This window comes from Leptidea sinapis, chromosome Z (genome assembly GCF_905404315.1).
Source record: "Leptidea sinapis chromosome Z, ilLepSina1.1, whole genome shotgun sequence".
Lineage (NCBI taxonomy): Eukaryota > Metazoa > Arthropoda > Insecta > Lepidoptera > Pieridae > Leptidea > Leptidea sinapis.
Window position 1 is genome coordinate 14,360,655 of NC_066312.1, and position 21,471 is coordinate 14,382,125.

Sequence of the window (21,471 nt, forward strand, 5' to 3'; positions counted from 1 at the left end):
AAAAGTATTCATTAGCAATGTTTCTAACTGGCCAGTTCTAAACATTTTCAGTGTTACCCACGTAAATATTAGTGAATTTTAATGCTTAAAGTAAAAAGACATAAGACATAAAGACTAAATATATTAAATTACTCTAGATAAAAATAATTTTATGTAATTTGGTTCCATTGGCTAATAATTTTAATCGTTTCTTAAAATTAAATTGTTTCAATAACTCTTGATGTACTTTAAATTAAATTACGCGGATGTCTGTATTATATTTGATCCGACTTATCCCAGCTCAGAGCCAGTGCAATCGTTTAAAATTGTTTTACAGAATCTTTCCGATCAGAAACGTCGTCGGAGCTCTCATAATGTACCCGCTGACCGCATGGATATTCGTAAAAAATCATCAGGCATTGGCCTAGATATGAAAGAGGTGGAATATCTAGCCACGGTGGCTGCTGGTACACAGGAGGATCCGAAACGAATACAGAATGATTCCATATTGAAACGAATACCAGATGGTGCTGAAGCCACGACCGTTTTAGTTGGTGCTGTTGGTTTTCTAGATCAACCAACTATTGCCTTCGTGCGACTTGCTCAGGGCATTCAAATGCCATCGATAACAGAAATCCCTATACCAGTTCGATTTATGTTTATACTCTTGGGACCAGTAAGCGCTGATTTGGACTATCATGAAGTTGGACGTTCTATATCAACATTGATGTCAAATCCAGCATTCCATTCTATAGCTTATAAGGCCGACGATCGTCGAGAGCTATTATCAGCAATCAACGAGTTTTTAGATGACTCCATAGTACTCCCTCCTGGTGACTGGGAAAGACAAGCTCTATTACCTTTTGAAGAATTGCGTGCCAAAAGTGAAATGATTCGTCGTCGGAAACGGGATGCTATTGAGAGGAAGCGTGCAGCTTCAAAGGACTTTCCACCACTGGTTATGGAGGAGAAGGCACTCTTAGCAGTCGAGACTGGGGGTGCACCTGAAAAAGAACCCGACGATCCGCTATCTAAAACAGGCCGCATATTTGGAGGTTAGTAATTAAAAAAATTATTAACACAAAATGTATTCAAACATAACAATATTAATATCACACTAATATATCAATTCAAATCAATACAAAAGTTTCGAGCATGATGTATGTTAAATGAATTATGATAAAGTTCAAGGTCAAGATATTAAACACGAGTTTTTTCTACCTTAGACAGCCAACATTCATGTTTAAGTGCCGGTTAGGTTATGATTGTAGCTCCAGGCCAGAATCAATCATTTTTTTGCTTAATTGTAATTGAGTGTTATTTTATTTTACTCGGTTCCTTGCTCTTTGGGAAATGTTATGAATTTTCGGTAAAACATATTTCTTAGGTTGATTAATACCCAAAAAGAGTCCTCGCAAATGTTTTTGAAAATATCATGTGTTCGTCGGATATTTTATTACATCGTACAGATACAATATCTATTAAATACATGTGAATGATATAAAATATGTACTTACCTACAATTATAGCGTAGCCTTACGATCGCTTATGCCCATCAATTCTCGATTAATAAACGCATAGTTATTGTATTTCATATTAATTGAGAAGAGATGTTAATAAAGCTGTTAAGAATCATTATACTTTATGATCAATTCTTATACATCACAGTCATAGATTATTACTTTTAGAATAATAACATATAAATGACTTTGTGTCAGGTGTAATACGAGACATGAAGAGGCGGTATCCTCATTACATATCAGACTTCCGCGACGCGCTCAATGGACAATGTGCAGCTGCAACGATATTTATGTACTTTGCCGCTCTTTCTTCTGCAATAACCTTCGGCGGGTTGCTCGCTGAAAAGACATCGGGGCAAATTGGAATATCAGAGACCTTAGTAAGTAACAATATGAACAACATAAAAAACTAATACAATTTGAAAAACAAAATTTTATGAACGATGCAGGTCTCGAACACTCCTCCTCCGGCGTTCCGTGCCGGTGCTCTAACCAACTGGGCCAACCGTTCGAGTAACGTATCGTTACAAAATCTGGTTTGCTTTGTTCAACTCTCAGGGTTATCACTTTAAAAACATAACATATTGTATAAAAAAACAAATGTAAATTCCAATATTGTATTGTCGTGCGACTACGCGCTACGATTCTAATCAAACAATCATTCTTTATTGTTAAATAATGTTTCACTATATTTCAAATTTCAATTATATTTCAAACTGTGACATCACATTCGAATATAATTACTAAATACTGAATACTACCTATTATAATATTATATAAATAAAATATGCTGTATTATAAGTTATAATAATATAATTTAAAACATTTGAACATATCATTGTAGTAATTAAATATTATTAACGATTTCACAATGTGATAGCATTTTTGGTATAAACCAAAACTGCCATGATATTTAAAATGATATAACATTATTAAAATACACATAAGATAAAAGGGTTAATTTTATTTACTTTGAAAATAATTTGTTATTATGACATTTAGTCTGACACGGCATTTAATAAAAAAGTCAGACATAACATTTGAGATAACTTCTTCAAAAAGTCCGGACTGCAAGTGGGTTAGTTATTGCAAGCGTTTTTGAATAAGAGTTCGAAGCCATAACGTACCATAGGTCGTAAGACTCACAACGTACTAGCTTATAGACAAACAACAAAGGGTGCTAGAGAGAATGACATCTCTAGAGGGAGAAACAGCAAGATGTTCAAATTCAAATATTTTTATTCATAACTAGCTGACCCGACAGACGCTGTTCTGTACATAATAAATAAAAAAATGTTTTTTATGAATTTGTCAATAATATATGATAACATCAATAATTACTTCGTAAAATATGCACCCTGCTGTCGTAATGAAATTGTTTCTCAGAAGAACTGTCAGATCGTGCGTCAGTAAATTCTCTCATAGAAATTATGTATGGACACAAAAGGAAAAACAAATTTGTTGTTTTTATTTAATTTAGCAGCATTTTCCTATTTATTCACCTTTTAAACCTTCTCTGGACTTCCACAAATAATTCAAGACCTAAATTTGTCAAATCGGTCCAGCCGTTCTCGAGTTTTAGCGAGACTAACGAACAGCAATTCATTCTTATATATATATATATATATATATATATAAGATATAAATAGGATGTGACGTCACTTATTGAAAGTCAAAAAAACTACCACCCATTCCAAAATGAATGCCTCAGGCCTGAGAAGAATGGGCGCAAAAAATTCAGCGGGCTTTTTTCATCAAATAATATGTTAATAAAGTAATATTGTACAGTTAACTTAGTCACTTATTATATAATAAATAGCCTGAGGGCGGTAGCTCCTTTCCCAATCTGCGGTATCATTAAGAAAGTCATTTATGTTATAGTAACCTTTCCCACACATACGTTTTTTAAAAATTCTCTTGAATAACGTAATGCTTTTGTTTTGAACATTTTCTGGGATCTTGTTGCAAAAGCATATACATCGCCCCACAAAAGACTTACTAACTCGACTTAGCCGAGTAGTAGGCATTATAAGCGTATCTCTGTTCCTGGTGTTAACATTATGGACATTTTCTAGAAAATTCACTTATGTGCCTATATACACATTACATTATCAAGGTATAGAATATAGAAAAGGAAAGCGAATCTATTGTTACTGTAACCGAATTGGATGGAAATGATGTCAGCCACGCTTGACATAAGCTCCTTAATAGATATGTTGAATATTAAACCAATAGGTAACGCACACATTGCCAAATCAAAATTGGTTTCGTATATTACCCTGTCAGGTCGTGTATTCGCCAAGTCTGTGGTCGTACTACTAAATCTTATGTTATTTTCATCAGGTATTCACATGCATCGGGGGAGTGTTCTTCGCTTTAGTTGCTGGTCAACCAATGATGATCACTGGTGCCACGGGTCCGCTTCTGCTACTTGATGACGCTTTATTCAACTTCTGCAAATCTTATGGTTTCGATTTCCTGGCAGCCAGAATGTATTGCGGCATATGGATGATTATCATCGCACTTTGTGTAGCATCAATTGAAGGGAGCGTGTCAGTCAAAAAGATCACCAGGTTGGTATTTCTACTAGTTAGTTTATAACGAACTATTGTACAAGGTTTCAAAACTTTAACCCAACACTACATTACAGTGTTTATAACGTAGTGATGTTATAATTAACCGGTAAATTGTCAATTGACTTCATTTCTTACAATTTAATAGACTGGGTTTAGTGACATTTTAATGATACGGGTACACTGTGATGATGATGACGATGAGTGATATTTTTAGGCAATGATATTCTGATAATTTCACTGATCGTTTATGAGGATCGTCTCTGATTGGTTTGCTTCTTGTATTAACTGTGTAGTCATATAAAACATCACAAGATAACAATTGTTATATAACCGAATCGGCTTTTGTTCACTAGTAAGTCCCAAAAACAAATTAACACTGTTAATCACAGTATCAGCTCGATCAATTTGACCGCGTGCAACGCAGAGCAGCTCGAATTGTCGGGGACCCAGTGCTCTGTGAACGGCTGGATCACTTGGCGTTGCGTAGAGACGTCGCTTCATTGTGTGTCTTCTACCGCATTTATCACAGGGAATGTTCCAAAGAGCTGTTTTAACCTGATTCCTGCCGCTGAATTCCACCTTCGCACGACACGCCACAAGTTAGGATATCATCCTCACCATCTGGATGTGTGGCGGTCCTCCACAGTGCGGTTTTCAAGGAGCTTTCTTCCACGTACTAAAAGCTGTGGAATGAGCTTCCTTGTGCGGTGTTTCAGGGACGATACGACATGGGTACCTTCAAAAAAAGCACGTACACCTTCCTTAAGGCCGGCAACGCTCCTGTGATTCCTCTGGTGTTGCAAGAGATTGTGGGTGGCGGTGATCACTAAACAACAGGTGACCCGTACGATCGTTTGTCCTCCTATTCCATAAAAAAAATCACAACTTACGAGCGGAGCGTAACGTGCCGCGGCAGCGGCTGGAGAGTGCCAGAACCGAATCGGACCTTGTTCAATATTATTTCAACAATAATTTTAGATGAAAAGTTAATTGCATACACGCTCCTATGTTTGCTATTATTCTTTGCAAATTGCGTATGAAAAATAATTGACCAATCAGAACGCTCGACGTCTCACACTGCTAACTTCATTTGTAATATGCCTAAATTTATTATAATATCACTATAGTGTACCCGTGACATTACTTTGTCATTAAAAAGTCGATTGCCAATATACCGTTAAATTAAAGTATCACTAGCAAACATCAATATTCATCTTAGTTTTATATAATTATTACAAAGTATGAATAAAGAGCATCATAGACTGCTAAAATGCTGTAATATTTTAGCCATCAAAAAGATAACTTGTAAAAAAGAACCAAGTCTCGCAACTCCGTTCTTCTACCGTAAATAGTTGTGAAATCCATGTAATACCAAGTTCGTTAATTTATTTGGTCCCTACTTATGTGTCTTAAGTTATTACATAATTAGCTAACCTAACAACTTAGTGACTATATCAATATTGAAAATATTTTATGCTTCGAATAAATAGATAAACTTAGCCATCGCATGAACAACAGTGTATCATTTTTTAATTAAAAACATAATGTATCTCACAAGTAATACATATTATATATATAATTACATTGTTATACGATGGCCAAGTCAATCTATTATTTAAAACAAAATATTTTGATGAAATAATATGTTTTTATTTTTAGATTCACGGAGGATATTTTTGCATTCCTTATATCTTTAATATTTATCTCGGAGCCCATCACAAATATCATTAACTTGTATCGTATGCATCCACTGGGCTACGATTACTGTCAATCCTCAGCAGAAAACATTACCATCGTACCAAATGGTTTGAACAGCACATTATCTGGTAAGTGTATACTTACATATTCTTGGGAAAAGACGAGCATGACGTTCAGCTGATGGTAATTGATACGTCGTGCCCATTAATGACAATGTAGTGCCGTTTAGGATTCTTGCAAAACCCAAAAATTCTGAGCAGCACTACAATTGCGCTCCTCACCTTGAGACATAAGATGTTAAGTCTCATTTGGCCAGTACTTTTACTAGCTACGGCGCCCTTTGGACTGAAACACATTAAAAAGTAAAAGGCGCCGTTGTGGTAACCCATAATCTAGCCGGCATCCTGTGCAAAGAGCTACTGGGAAAAAATCTTATAATTAAACATTTTTTTCAATTATAATGTAAGAAATTTGAATGCTCGTCGTAGTATTACACCACAAAGCAAGTGTTAGTGTTACCGTTTGCAAGGTCAGTTGCTAATTACGTAGTAAGCATTGGAACATCTTCTATGCCAAGGTTACTAGTTACTACAAGTGATTCCTTGAAGACCTTGCTAGCAAATTTTGTCAAATGAACACCTTTAAGGCTTTACATAATAAAGGTAAAGTATTAACCTTATAATCTTATTTTATGTAGGGTATTTCGTACGTGCGTCAATTATTATTATTATTATGGGAATATTTGAATATTAAAAGCGATTTTTTTTATTCAAATTTATATTAAGTAGATACGAGATTTATTTAGATGATACTTTAAACTTATTTCGATTAAAAGTTAACTTTAAAATTTAACAAATAAAATGTCCGCAAATAAGTGCTACCCAATTTACATTCTTACTTTACGGGATATAGACTGTAATAGTACGAGTGAGTGTAAGTTAACATTAGACTAGTTGATGTTTCATTGAAAAAATGTAATATCTATTACGTGTATTCGAACAATCATTTTCTACGCAAAGAGAAAACAATAGCAGTTAGTATTTATTCAGTATACAATTTAATAATATCATTTATTTATTTATAATTTATTTATTACACTTTTTTGACACCACATTAACAAAATATAACTTAATTACTAACATACATAATTACATGATATGGTGCAAATGGCGGCCTTATCACTATATAGAGATCTCTTCCAGGCAACCATTTGTAATACAAAAAATAGAAAGGCAGTACATTAAAAGGGTAAGAAGTGTCAAAAATATAGACACACATAATATATACTATACTAAAATATAGATAAATTTATAAAGTAAAATATGTAAAAAGTAGGAACAATAATTAACATTTCAGAATTGTTGAATTATGTTGGTGGATACATACAGATAGATTCTATCAAATAGAGGATAGATAATGTTTTTTTAGTTGATTTTTAAAGGATGCTAATGATTGTGCTTGACGGATAGTAAGCGGCAGTTGATTCCAAAGAGTGATGGCATTAATGGTGAAAGAAGAGTGATAGCTATCAGATTTATGGAAAGGAACACTTAGTATTTGTTTCGCAGCAGAGCGCAACGAAAGCTCATGCTGAGACCCTAGTAGCTCAAATCTGTCTTTAAGGTAAAGATGAGTGTTTTGGTGAAAAATTATGGAGTAATAATCATCTATTGGGATTATTTTTACATTTTAGACATCAGATATTTACGATTCAACTTATAAGTTTATTTAAGAGAATTCTACTAACACAGGATAAGTAGTGAAAAATATGCTTACAAATAGTATCATAATAATTATTAATTAAAATTTTGCAGGTAATATAACAACAGCACCTCCGACAGTTGCTCCCGGGAAGATGGCTCCTCAACCAAACACAGCTCTATTCTGCACAATAGTGACCCTAACTACTTTTATCATCGCCTATTACCTACGTATCTTTAGAAATGGCAAATTTTTGGGACGCAGTGTAAGTACTTTATTCTGTTTACCAGATGTTCAATTTTACCGCTTAGTAATCTATCAAACTGAAAATCAAATTAACTTTATTCAATTAGGCTTGCGCTTGGTTTAAACGAATGAATCGTCACTATAAATATTTCTTTTAAATTAATTAATCTACCATATATATGTTCGGAAATGGTCGTGAGAAGAACTTACAAGAATTTTTACAATTTTTTTCAATCAATAGTGTAATGTCATGTTATAATATACAAAACTAATTAGTTTCTAAGGTGCTGCTTCCAATATATGAATCGTGTTATTTAAAAGCGTTTTAAAAATCAAATATTTCATAACAAAGTAACGTATGTAACGTAAAGTTACAAAGAATAAACTCTAAAAATATAAATTATCCTATACTTATAAATCAAGGATAAATAAATAAAGATTGGAGTACTCACTTACAATAATTACAGGCTCGCCGTGCTCTTGGAGACTTTGGAGTACCAATAGCAATTGTACTGATGGTCGGAGTAACCTCGTTTGTTCCGGTCTGGTCTGAAAAATTAACAGTGCCTGATGGTCTTAGTCCCACAGCAGACCGATCATGGCTCGTTCCTCTCAACCCAGGATTGGAGACGATACCTGTGTGGGCTGCATTTGTTATGGTTCTCCCAGCGCTCATGGTTTACATTATTGTTTTTATGGAAACTCACATTGCTGAGTAAGTAACAATTACACATATGTATTTTTAATTTATCAGTTATTAAGTAAATATTTGAAAAATTATACCTACACTACATATATAAACATGAGTACTCATGGTTTTTATTTTACTATTTTTGAAATGAGGAATGTTCATTTATAGCCAAACTTTGCATCAAAAGACAATGGTGCACCCTTCAACTTGAACGAAATCAATTTTTTACTCCTTAAACTACCGTATTTTATTGACATTTTGTTTTATCAAAATATAGACAACGGCAAGAATTATAGTCGATACTATTATTGGATCTGTATTATACTCGAAAAAAGTATATCTGAAAACGTCTTATGAACATTCCTCATCCTGTTTTGGAAACAAATGTATGAGTTTCAACCAATATAATAACATCATACAAAAGATAATGCTTTATTTAACAACTTGTATTTTATTAGTTATTATTATTAGTTAAATATTTTTTTTTATTTCATCTAAATTATATGGCTCCGCGAATTAAATCTCGAATCGTGTTCCTACTTAATTTGCGAATTATAAGCTGTGCAATTGTTTTCTTTATTATAAATTGAAATATTTCTGATAGGTTGATTATAGATAAGCCCGAGCGAAAACTGAAGAAAGGCAGCGGTTTCCACATGGATATAGTCGTGATGTCTTTGATTAATTCACTGTGCGGTTTCTTTGGTGCACCTTGGCAATGCGTGGCAACCGTACGGTCTGTGAGCCATGTGGCCGCGCTGACTGTGATGTCTACGACACACGCCCCTGGTGATAAACCCCACATTGTTGAAGTCAAAGGTATGTACTTATCATACATCGTAATTTATTCTTGTATACTATGTATAGGCGAAATTTGTGATAAATTTTATCATCCTCTTTGGAAAAGTTGACCATGAGTAGAAGTGCCAAGAAACACATTGCCGCTTCAATTGTTTTTTTATATATAAGAGGGAGCAAAGGGAGTAGAGACCCACATGACGGGAAGTAGTTAGGCATCCACCTATGGACATCCGCAAAAACAGTGGTCAAGAGATGCTTTGCCGACCTTTAAGGTGGATTAGGAGTAACTTCGACGCTTGAAGGTCCCTGAGTCGAATTGGTTCATATCGTTAACTAAGATATTATTTGCATGGTGACAGTGAAAATTTACACTAATGACAGTTAAGACAAGTCAAAATGATAAACAAATAGAAAAAAGAGTTTAGAAATGGCATCGAATTTCACATTGTAAATTAATAAAGTATTTTGTCTGCATGAATTCAAGAGGGATAATCTGGAGATTCAAAGTGAATTTGATGAACAGCGGTTCAGTAGTTTAGGAGTTCATGGCGGAGAAATAACGAGACACGTAACTTATTACACATAACGTATATTGGCCATATGATAAAAATAAATATGTATGTCCCTTCGTAGTTATAATTACTAGCACAATTAGGTTATAAATTTACTGACTAATGGATCATAGTTATTTGAAAATAAACATTTTATTTATTTATTATTATTATTATATTTTTTTTATATATTATTATATATTATATATTTATAAAGATTAGTAATTCGAAGATATAACATTTCAGAACAACGATTGACTGGCCTGCTTGTCTCTACATTAGTTGGCGTATCCGTGTTGGCTTCAGGGTGGCTACGGCTCGTTCCAATGGCTGTGTTATTTGGAGTGTTTCTGTACATGGGTATCTCAGCATTGGGTGGTATACAATTCTGGGATAGATGCATTCTCTTGCTGAAACCTGTTAAGCATCATCCACAAGTACCATATGTTAGAAGGGTAAGCATTACAACATTACCTAAAGTCATATGACATAATCTGTACACACAGTATAATAAATTTAGTTGTACAATCAACCTATGAACTCATTTTACAATCATCGTAGAAAACTTAAAAGTGGTCGCAAAGCATCTGTTTTGTCCGTAGATTGTTTTAATATATAGCGTGGTGTTTTGAGAAGGCGATGATGGCCAAGTTGGAAATTACGAGACTTATAGAAAAGTCGTGAAAGGAGTCATGCCCTCGATTTATAAGAAACCAATAAATAATAATATTATAAATGCATATTTATATTTTTAAAATTTCTTGATATTTGACGGAAATCGAACCGAATGATTTTTCAATGACTCCTTTCATGACTTTCCTCTAAGTCTCGTAGTTTTTGACTTGGCCATCACGGCCCTTCTCAAAATACCACCCAGAAGTACATTATATTTACTAATACTGCAAAAATGGCAAATTAATAAGAGATAAAGGTGCATTACTTGAGCCATTGGCAAAAGATAGACATATTTTAATATCAACCTATAATTTTAAGTAAATTCAAATGACCTTTTGAAATATTTACAATTAATCTAAACTTTTCATCTGCAGTGTTTCTTTCTCAATGTAATTTATTTCACGACCAAACTGTTTACATTTTCAGTTGTTGTGTTGATTTGACATTGCTACTTTAAAAAAGTGTGATTCCTCTACGTATTGAATTTCTATTCACAGGTTCCAACGTTTAAGATGCATCTATTTACGTTAATTCAAGTAGCAGGAGTATGTATCCTATACGCGGTGAAATCGTCAAGATTTTCACTAACATTGCCTTTCTTCTTAGTATTGATGGTACCATTGAGAATGTCGTTGTCTTATATCTTCACGCCACTGCAACTGCGAGCGGTAAGCAAATTATATTTTTTTTTTTATAGAAATTATTTACTAAGTATAAATAATTATATGAGCACCTATGAAACTATGAGGCTAATAGGAATACAATATATCAATATCATTAGTTCCAAAACAGCGAAACATATGCGATAGAGATTCTTTTCTGAAAAATATTGTTAGTATGTTATATAATGGCTGTTAGGACAGTTCCACCTCTCCTTTTTTAGATCTAGTATTATTACTCATTTTATGGCTGCTATACATGGACTAATTACTCTTGCATAATTAGATCCGTCAAAACAAGCTATCAGAATCACTTTAAACTGGTTTTCCGTTCTCCTGCGCTTCATTATAAAGTTGAATTTACAAAGTGTACATTAAAAATATCATTTGGCGTCAAAATTGAGGCTGTCGTCATTTATAAATAAGATCTTTATTATGTTAACATTATATTTTTAAATTTTCAGCTGGACGGTGCCCAAAAGGACATAGACAATGAGCCCGATTTCTATGAAGAAGCGCCACTACCATAATTAACCGGTTTTCATGTGCCAATAACAAACTTAGCTGATTAATGTGTACGGTGAAAATATTTATGTGCCATTCGTTGTAAACATATTTTAGATTTAAAATTATTTATTTCATGTTAATATTACCTGGTTTAAAGTCTGGTTGTAAGTACTTAAGGCCGTGTTACACATTAACGAATAATTATTCAGTATTTATACCCAACAATAAACACATGGTGAATTATTAACAGCCTTATGGCTTTAGGGTTAGGTATAGGTAAACGGATGACAGACTAAAGGACAGCTTATACTACGCTTGTATATAAAACTTTAAAATACATTTCCACATGGTCGGTGATATAACTAAAATTATATAGCTAAAATTGCTCAATTTTGTTTATTTAACAATACTAATCAAAATCTAATACATTAGTAAATGTGTTTTATGACTATATAGATATACAATCCTTAATTTATGCATATCATGTATCTCAGCGGATAAAACAAAGTATGTTAATATACCGTCAATCTTAAGACCATACTTCCGCCAACGCGTCTATAAAACCGTGGTATTGAGAATATCCATACCTGGCCGGTTTCTACTTTCGATCAGATGAGGTCCTTGTTAGTTTATACCCTCTTATAGGTATTAAAAATATACTTATCCCAATGCATTACTGATAATTAATCCTTTTTTTTTCAAATTCCCCGCAATACTGTCATAAAATCCTAGTTTAATGTTCACATAATAGTCAACCAATATCAGCTCTATGAACGAAGAGCCAAAGTATAGGTGCCAAAGATTACTTATTTTATTAAAATAGTGCGGTGTCACAGCATTTGTTTTTTATCGATGTCGATATTTAACATACGATTATCAACCTATAAGCTGTCATATAAATAAGTGGAGACAATATAATAATATTAATAAATGCAGCTCGCGCGGATAAATAATGGAATGATTACCGTATTGGCAGGTGATTGAGCATTTACCCACTGACGCTCTCATTATTTGTAATCGCTGTACGAATAGCATATTATTGTTATAATAAGCTACGCTTATGTGCTTTCTACTTTTTCTTATTTGTCATAATGTAATTATTATTACACAAATTAATTTATTTGGTTATAAATATTACTAATCATTTATATAAAGAGTTACAAATGATAATGACGCTTTCAATTGATATAGTAATACGTATTTGAGAAGTAAAATGCTTAATCTTACATGTTTAAATGCAGTAGTTTGTTTGTTAAAATATGTTTTTCATCGCAAATAAACCTACAAATAATCATGTAATCATTGCAAGAAACACAGCGTTAAGTATTTTTTTGAGCGGATAGAGAATGAGAATTTAGATTGTGGGTCATAGTACGTTTGCCCTGCACTGTTCGTTATTATCGTCGCGGTATTATTTATCTGTAGACCGTACCAGTATAACCTATTAAGAATTACGATATTATATGTTATTATACTACTATATAATTTATTGCGCATGTAATATAGTTTATAAGTACGTTAAAATATAATTATTAAAATTAATAAAAATATTTTATACAAAAAAATCTAAACAATATGTTTTCAGAAGTATTGAGTTACTGTATCTGTATATACCGTCAGCATAATAATATATTTTTCTCAAGTCGAAGAGCAATAGAAATGTGTATAAAAACGCGGCAAATTTATCGTATTTCGAGTCATACAGTGCCGTTATTATAAATAACCAGATTCTACTTTGTTTTAAGGTTTATACTTTAGATATAAACTAGGATATATTCTCGTAAACGTATGGGATAAAAAAGTGGTTAAATGTGGCGCCATTTAAATCACAATAACTATATTATATATAAGAGTTGATCGCCTCGACATTGTTCGAAATTTAGTTAAGTTTTTTTTGTTTGTTTTAGTTATTTTAGTTCGATTTGATTGCAAAAGGAGAAAAATTATAACGCCTTGCTCTTTTGAACAGCAAAGTGTTGTTAACAACAGGTGTTGAGTTCGGTTATTACATTATTACAATTTACACTGGGAAAACATTTATCAAATGAATACTTTATCTATTCAGTAATAAAATACCGTTCTAGAATCAAAGAATTTTGAAATACCGTCAAGTTGCTTAAGGACTTTATTGATTACAAAAACAAAATAATATAAGCGTTTCCTGTTTGCTTGTGAACCGATCGGCATGAAACAAAAACTAAGTCATGGAAAGCATATACATCTTTGACAACTGAATTCAAATTGGTTTAGTTGTTTCTGTGATTAGCGTGCACAAACAAACAGAAAAATTGTAAAAGTTATTTTTTCAGTCTCGTTATGTAAAATTATACTGATTGTTCATATGTAAGTAACGGATACTTACTAGATTTAATATTTAAGTATTGTTGATGTAAGCGTATAAAAGACATAATTAGCATAACAAAAAATATTATAATACCTAAAATTATTTATAGTTTACATATTATTATGTAAATGTAATTACTTTAGACGTGTAAATTCAATTACGTATATTAAAATATATGGATAAGTTTTTTTTTAAATTTTATTTTACCTAAACAATGACAATGTAATGTGGAACATGAAGAAATTTTTAACAGTTTTAACTTAGATCGTACCCAAAGAAGACATTATGAAAAAAAATTATGACTTTACACACACAAATGTAACTGTGGAGTGTTTCTTTACTCGAATACAAAAAAAAACTAGAGATGCGCCGAATGTTCAGCCGATTAAATATTAACATTAGAATATCAATATTCGTATTCGGTACATTCGGCTTATTTTTTCATTTTATGAAAATAAGGGACAAGACGAGCTGGACGTTCAGCTGATGGTAATTGATACGCCCTCCCCATTACAATGCAGTGCCGCTCAGGAATCTTGAAAAACCCAAAAATTCTGAACGGCACTACAATTGCGCTCGTCACCTTGAGACATAAGATGTTAAGTCTCATTTGCCCAGTTTCACTAGTTACGGCGCCCTTAAGACCGAAACACGATAATGTTTACACAATTCTGCCGTTTCATATTCGAATTCGGCCGAATGTTCGGTTAATTTGCCGAATATTGAGATTATTGTTAATAATAAAAAAAAACAGTAATGTAAACTAATAACTAAATATGTGTGGCTTATTCAGACAGCTGAAGTACATAGTTTTTTGTAAATGAAAAAAAAAACCACTACTTTTGATTGAATAAATGAAAAAGATTAACTTTAGGGGCTGTTTCACACTGTAAGTAAAGTAAAGTAGAAGATTGTCATAGGCGAGATAAATTAATGGCTACATATAAGTTGGAGATAAAACAGATTGCATTTCACAATCCCTATATTTAATTTCCTGATGACTTATCTGGCAGATCGGTCTGGAAAAATCGCACTCAATAGTTCCGTTTGACGAAATGAAAATCTAAAAAAATCTGTTTTATTTGTATATTTTTCTAAAAAGCACTTCTACTACTATTTTCAGAATGAAATTAATCATCACTTATCTGTATTCCGCTTTCGTGTATCGAAATTTGAGAATGTCAACCAAGCAATTGTCACTAGCCTTCAATAATTGCCAATAAGTCATAAAGGCATACATGGCATTTATTTTCTCAAAATTGATTCCTTTAGAATTCTTTTTGATGTCATTTCTAATAACTACTAGATACTACTACCGCTTCGGAAACAAATGGCGCGCTGAGAGAGAAGAAGCGGCGCAAGAAACTCTCCCAGCATTCTTTTTTGCGCTCTTTTCAATAAAAACATACAATATTGTACAATCATTTCTATCGCTATAAAATAATCACAATCTGGTCCCAGGCTGTCCGGTCATTTAGATATTCAGCCGTGGAGTAATAGGATTTAAGACGTTTAAAACATTTAAATTTATTAATAGATAATGCCTGAACAGTGGCTGGGACTTTATTATAGAAGTGTATACATTTACCCTTAAAGCTATTTTGTATCTTATAAAGCCTACTAGAATTAGTTACAAGCAATATCTTATTTCTAGTGTTATAATAATGAAAATCACTATTAAGAGCAAAAAGGTGACGATCTTTGTGAACGTATATTAAATTTTCATAAATGTACTGAGAATGAACAGTCATAATATTTATTTCTTTAAATTTTTCTTTGAGAGACTGCCTATAACCAAGCTGATATTATATAGCACGAACAGCTAACATAACATAAACAAACCATGTGCCAAACATTATAGTAGAGGAGCCCAAGCGGGGATTTCGGGATTTATTCGAGTGAGCGTAGTTTACTAGATGACCCGGCAAATATTGGTTTGCTATATAAATAATTTTTAGAGTTAGACCGTTTTTTCTACTTTCTTTTTTAATCCGACTATCACGAAAAAGTGTTTTAATTTTTTTTGGTTACTATAATATAGCTTATGCCACTGAAAATATGGCCATCTATTGGTTACAGAATTTTTAAAAATCGTGCACCATAACCCCACGCACTAGGGTCCTTATCGGTATCGTCATAACTATTCAAATATTTGTACAAATGATGTAGTGTAAAAAACAAATTTTATCTGTTTTAAGAACCAGTTTATGACGTGATTAGCTCAGAAGTAACACGCCCCAGGCACTCGTACGGAGCTGTTTGTTACTGATTCCACGTCCCAACATTATCTCTTATGAATACATCAAGGATTTGCGGTTAACACAAGTGTATGACGTGTTTAGCGCAGAGGTACCACGCTCCAGACATTTATGTAGGTTTTCTTATGTATATCTTCTCATTTATGTAAGATTTTCGTCGGGCTGTTTTGGATTATTGAATATAATTATTATGTTCTTGCCCTTTATTCTGATTGATTATCCTCACTGTGATTCGTAGTGTTGCTGTAGTGGCAACCTTATTGGTTATCCAACAGGATCTCATTGAGAAGGTAATTAGTTTTTCGCCTATACGTTAAACGGTTCACCAGAATGAGGTGCATGACGAATTATATATTACCACACCACACGGTCAGTTGCAACCAAGGCCAGAGCACCACTAAATGCAATGCATCTGCATCATGAGACTAGAAGTCCAATTTTTGACTATTTTAATAGCTGCCATCATTGCAATCAACCACGATGAATGTCAAGCTCGAGAAGATTATGAGTGCGACGGACGCACCAAGCTATTCAGCAAAAAAATCTTTTCTTCCTCCTGCAACAATAATTAAATAACATAGTCCTTGGGCATGCCCTTTAAGTTATTAAATTTTATATGAGCAGTATGATCCTCTATCGTTACACAATTAAAATTTCACCATAACGCGCATCAATCAGCACACTACGTAAATAAGTATGTACAGGTGCCAAACTACAGCACCACAGCGCAGCGTCAAGATGCCGCGATGGAAAAAACAGCACAGATCGCACTTCACGATGCTCTACACCTCTTCCGTAGACGCTACGTATTACGCCAGGCTGCAGCAGCAAATGCAGTTTCCAGTTTGTAGCACTCCGAGAGTGGCACACCGTTGGACACATCAAACATGAAAAGAAAATATAAAAAAATCACATAATATATAAAATATTTCCTAAAATGCAAGAGAAACGAAACGCTATCTTCTCATTCGGTCGAACTTTACTAAATGTCCCATCTCGGTCATAGTAAATGTAAAGATCTCAACAACTATATAACCGACAAACAGACTCAGAGGCAATGGAAATTTGCTAGTGGTCTTCCGTCGCTAAAGCCTCGCTGTATTACGCAAATACTGCGCAAGGCATCATGTGACATCACACCCTATTCTGCACTACGCATTGCATGCCCACGTTCCAGTACGTAAACAAAACTCATTATAAAGTACAACTGTATAACATCATATTTAAAGTTTCCCACATGCTCAGCATAATGAGACTTATTTCTTTCGGGAAACTCAACTGTTATGACATATCTTAAGGCAATAATAATCTCCCAGACGTAATAACTTATTACACATCAGTAAATTTACTATTATAATTTATAGAAAATCCAATCACAAAATAGCATCTCACATCACAAAAATAACATCGAATAATCGGTAAATTTAAGTCTTACCCAAATAAATTTTACTTGAATCCTTTTATCCAAGTAGGAAATTGTGATGACGAAGGAAGAGCCTCCGTATTGTTTTTAAAAGGTGCGTCACCACTGTCGACTTGCTGGTGGACTCAATCAAAGTTGTAATTTGCGCCGGTATACATTTTTTCCTACTTTATGACACTTATCGTTATATTTTGAATAACTCACACTGTCTTTATAAATTATAGCCTATGTGTTATTCTAATGTGTAAGCTATATTATTATGATTTCATTAAAATCCACTCAGTAGTTTTTGCGTGAAGATGTAACAACCATACACACATACGCCCAAACTTTCGCATTTATTATATTAGTAGGATAAGTAGGATTTTAATATACATTAATTATACATTTCTAGTCTCTATATAATGATTTAATGATTTATAGAATTAATTTATCTTTTTATATTGTTTTAACATGTTAGCGTTATAGGACTTCAATTTACTTTTATATAATTAACAACTAAATTGTTTGTATGTTAATGTGCATGATGTGTTCACCTGTAATTGCAGGAACACGATTTTTTAAATTTATGTTACAATCTTATGAATTGTCTTGTGTATTCTGTGTTGGTGGACCTTGTATAAATAAATAAATAAATAAAAATCTCTGTGTAAAATTTTGAGTTAGTCTTATTAAAGCAATTTGTAAGGGATAAAGTGCTAATTTTTCCATTGCTGCTGTAGTTACGTCGTTGTGAAAGACATGTCTCTATTCTCTAAGTGTACTGGCTCACGGGTTCATTGTGTTGCTGTTTGCATTCATGAAGATCTGTAAGCAAATAGGCACTATTATGCATAGTGCTTCCTTTCACAAGACTGTCCTTAAAAATTCTTATACTTATAATTTAACCAAAGTAAACTTAGCTATATAACGCATAATATGTACTTTGAGAAGACGTCTTTTTAGTCTTCGGAATGTAAAACATAGGCATAACTAAGAGTTCATCGTAGTAATGCATATGTTTTACAAATTAATAAAATGGTTCCCTCGAACTAACAAATGGTATGATTTTAAGCAATGTAGATAAATCTTGTTCTAATTTGTTGCTTGTAGTATTTTTCTTCTTTGAAATTGACCGTGTAGATGGGCATGGAGCATCAAAAGCATTAAAGTGTGCTTAAAGACAATGTAAGCACGCTTCTCTCCTTAGTCGTGTGTCTATTTGTGCTCTATAAAAGTGCTCTAATAACACGCTAACGACGCAAAAAAAGATGGTGTGACTTTTCACCGGTGAGTTTATTTTATTCGTATAAGATGATTGAATCATTCATTTCAATTTCAATTCAATTCATTGAAGATTTAGTAAAACGAATATTTTTTATTAAATATAGTACAATAATTTTTGACAAGTATTCACATCCCCCTCTCTCCCCCTTGTCAGAATGAGACATGTGAAAGGATGCGACAAGCACACAGCCAGTGAACAATGATTAGCAACATTGTTCTTTTGTGTACGGGACGTCATTGCCGATAGAGTCACTTTTTTAAGGACCCTTAGAACTATGTTGGATTTTGTGCACCGAAAGTCATTGCCGGTGAATTTGAAAGCCTTGCAAGAACTACTAGTGCCACGGTATCGTTAACTACTGATAATTTATACTCATTTACACCGCAAATCTGTAAAAGCTAATCTTTTTCAGATTTTCCGTACAGGAGATAATGAAAGAGAATTGGCGCCAGTGTTTTGAGATGTGAAGAATTTTACAAACCAAATATTTTTTTCTTTCTTAATTTCCTCGAGGCTGATTTATATACAACCACTAAAGGATTTCAGCGTTTATAAATTAATGCTCATAAAGTATGATAATACTTTTTAACACTAAAAGTATTGAAATCTCTTTCAAATGTCAATAATTTGTCAATTTAGGCAAATGGACGCACATACATATGTCCAATTAGCAACATTTATAATTTGACAAAAGCTGTTATACGAAGATAATAATGTTATCTTATATTTAAGATAACATATTATGTTGGTGTCCGCTTACACTTCAATTGCTAAAAAGATTCCGTGTAAAATATGCCTGAGTCTCAAATTTTATGTAAATAAAAATATTAATTTTGAGTGTTAGTCTCCCTCATTATAGGTTACCTTATCTTACATTTAGAGCGTTAAGAAGTTACAAATATACGCTTTAACCAATAAATAAACATACAAACTTTATAATATAAGTGTGATTTTTTATCAAAAACGTGAAAAACCTTAGTCTGAACTGCAGATCTTGCTCAGAAAAAAGGGACAGACTGAAAAACGTAAAACTGATTGCAACCCTCTTTTTTGTCAGGGTTAAAAATATCTAACTGCTCCTGAACTGAAGTCACTGTCCAAATCGGGTTCTACATTCAACATTAAAATCAACGCAGCTTAAAGTGGAAAAGTGTTTACATTGCTATTGCATTGTATTTTAAACAACTGGAGTAAACGCAGAAATGTATAAATATGGCATTCGAAGTCTATTATCGTGGCATGTGCCATATTTCGGCAATGTATTTGTATGACGTGAATCATCCTGGCGCAACTCTCTAATAAACTCGTATCAAGATTTAGTGCAATACAATACAAGCGACATTTCTCATTATTTTGTATGGCACTCCCGTCTCTTCAACGTAGTGTTTAAATACTCTTTGACGTGAATTGTCTACTGCGTGAATCAGAAAGGGTATAACATCCCTTCTATGCTACTTTATTTGGGTCCTATGCAATAGTATGGTGATGCTTTAGATTTAATAAATAAATAAAAATAACTCCCCTGAAAAATAAAAAAATATTGTTCAATTTATTTTCTTTCCTAACTTTTAAAGAGACCGCCATTTTTTGGCGGAACCGTTGTTTGTAAGCAAAAAAGGTTACATACCGACGGACTTAAGGACTTAAACATAAACAAAGCGTAGGTACGTACTATTCTTAGTATCGTATCTTGCGCAGCTTTTAAACACTCCTTTAGTTTCACAATAAATACACAGAAAACACCACATCACGTCATGTTGATTCTGTTTTAGGTGGTTAGTAGGTACCCAGTTATTTCATCACTAGTGCCTTTAAAACAGCCCAGGTACACCACACATGATCAAGCGAAGCAACACTCCCCTGTCTTCCACCACGGTCAGAACTACAAAACGACCCAGTTGAGTGGAGCCTGTACACCAACCATCGGAAACAGGCGTATGAGGGAAGCCTTCTATTCCGGTTCAGACGGAGGTACAATTCGCGGGCCGCAATCGGATTATTATTTCTCACCGCACCCACACACAATATCATGCCGTAATATTCATTGTTCCCATAATCTGCCATGATTATCACACGAAATCACTGCAATCCAAATTCCTAAACTAATGTATAAAATTAATTATTCTGGTAGATAGGTAAATCTAAATATCCATTGAAATCGAGGTTATGATTAAGGGGAATGCACACTACACGAAACCATTCAATAGCATATGGCCTGTGTTTATGTACTTTACAAACAATAATTATAATAACTTACTTGCTGTTGCGTCACAAATAAATAAAATAAGAAATTACATAACATTACACAGTTTCAAGCCCGTATTCTTGAAGGGTTAGGCAGAGGTGTATTGTTTCCACCCACGTTTCACTATGTTGAAATGTAGAACTCGTAGGCTCTTTCAATACGTTACACTATATTTTCAAAATTATCCCAGCTCTATTAGTTTGATATATCATAGGATTGTAACAATAGAGGGTGTCTAATGACTATGTTCTCTGTGTGTATTTTTCCCAATAATTTAATGTTTTCAATGTCAGTGGCTGTTGCTCTATGAGTCTATGGCTCAGCTACACA

The 21,471-nt window shown here is 33.3% G+C and overlaps 1 protein-coding gene across 5 annotated transcripts in view; it reads left to right on the forward strand.

Annotated features, from left to right (window-relative positions):
- Positions 1-14,134, forward strand: part of LOC126978547 (anion exchange protein 3-like) — an 84,014-nt gene extending 69,880 nt beyond the window's left edge. For all 5 annotated transcript variants that reach the window (XM_050827479.1, XM_050827478.1, XM_050827477.1 and 2 more), the window contains 10 exons: positions 317-1,034; positions 1,698-1,879; positions 3,843-4,072; positions 5,735-5,901; positions 7,588-7,739; positions 8,188-8,435; positions 9,016-9,230; positions 10,010-10,218; positions 10,936-11,106; positions 11,562-14,134. In XM_050827479.1, coding sequence (XP_050683436.1) covers positions 317-1,034; positions 1,698-1,879; positions 3,843-4,072; positions 5,735-5,901; positions 7,588-7,739; positions 8,188-8,435; positions 9,016-9,230; positions 10,010-10,218; positions 10,936-11,106; positions 11,562-11,627 — 2,358 coding nt within the window. In that variant the 3' untranslated portion in view covers positions 11,628-14,134. The remainder of the gene's footprint in view (positions 1-316; positions 1,035-1,697; positions 1,880-3,842; positions 4,073-5,734; positions 5,902-7,587; positions 7,740-8,187; positions 8,436-9,015; positions 9,231-10,009; positions 10,219-10,935; positions 11,107-11,561) is intronic.
- Positions 14,135-21,471: the final 7,337 nt, after the last annotated feature.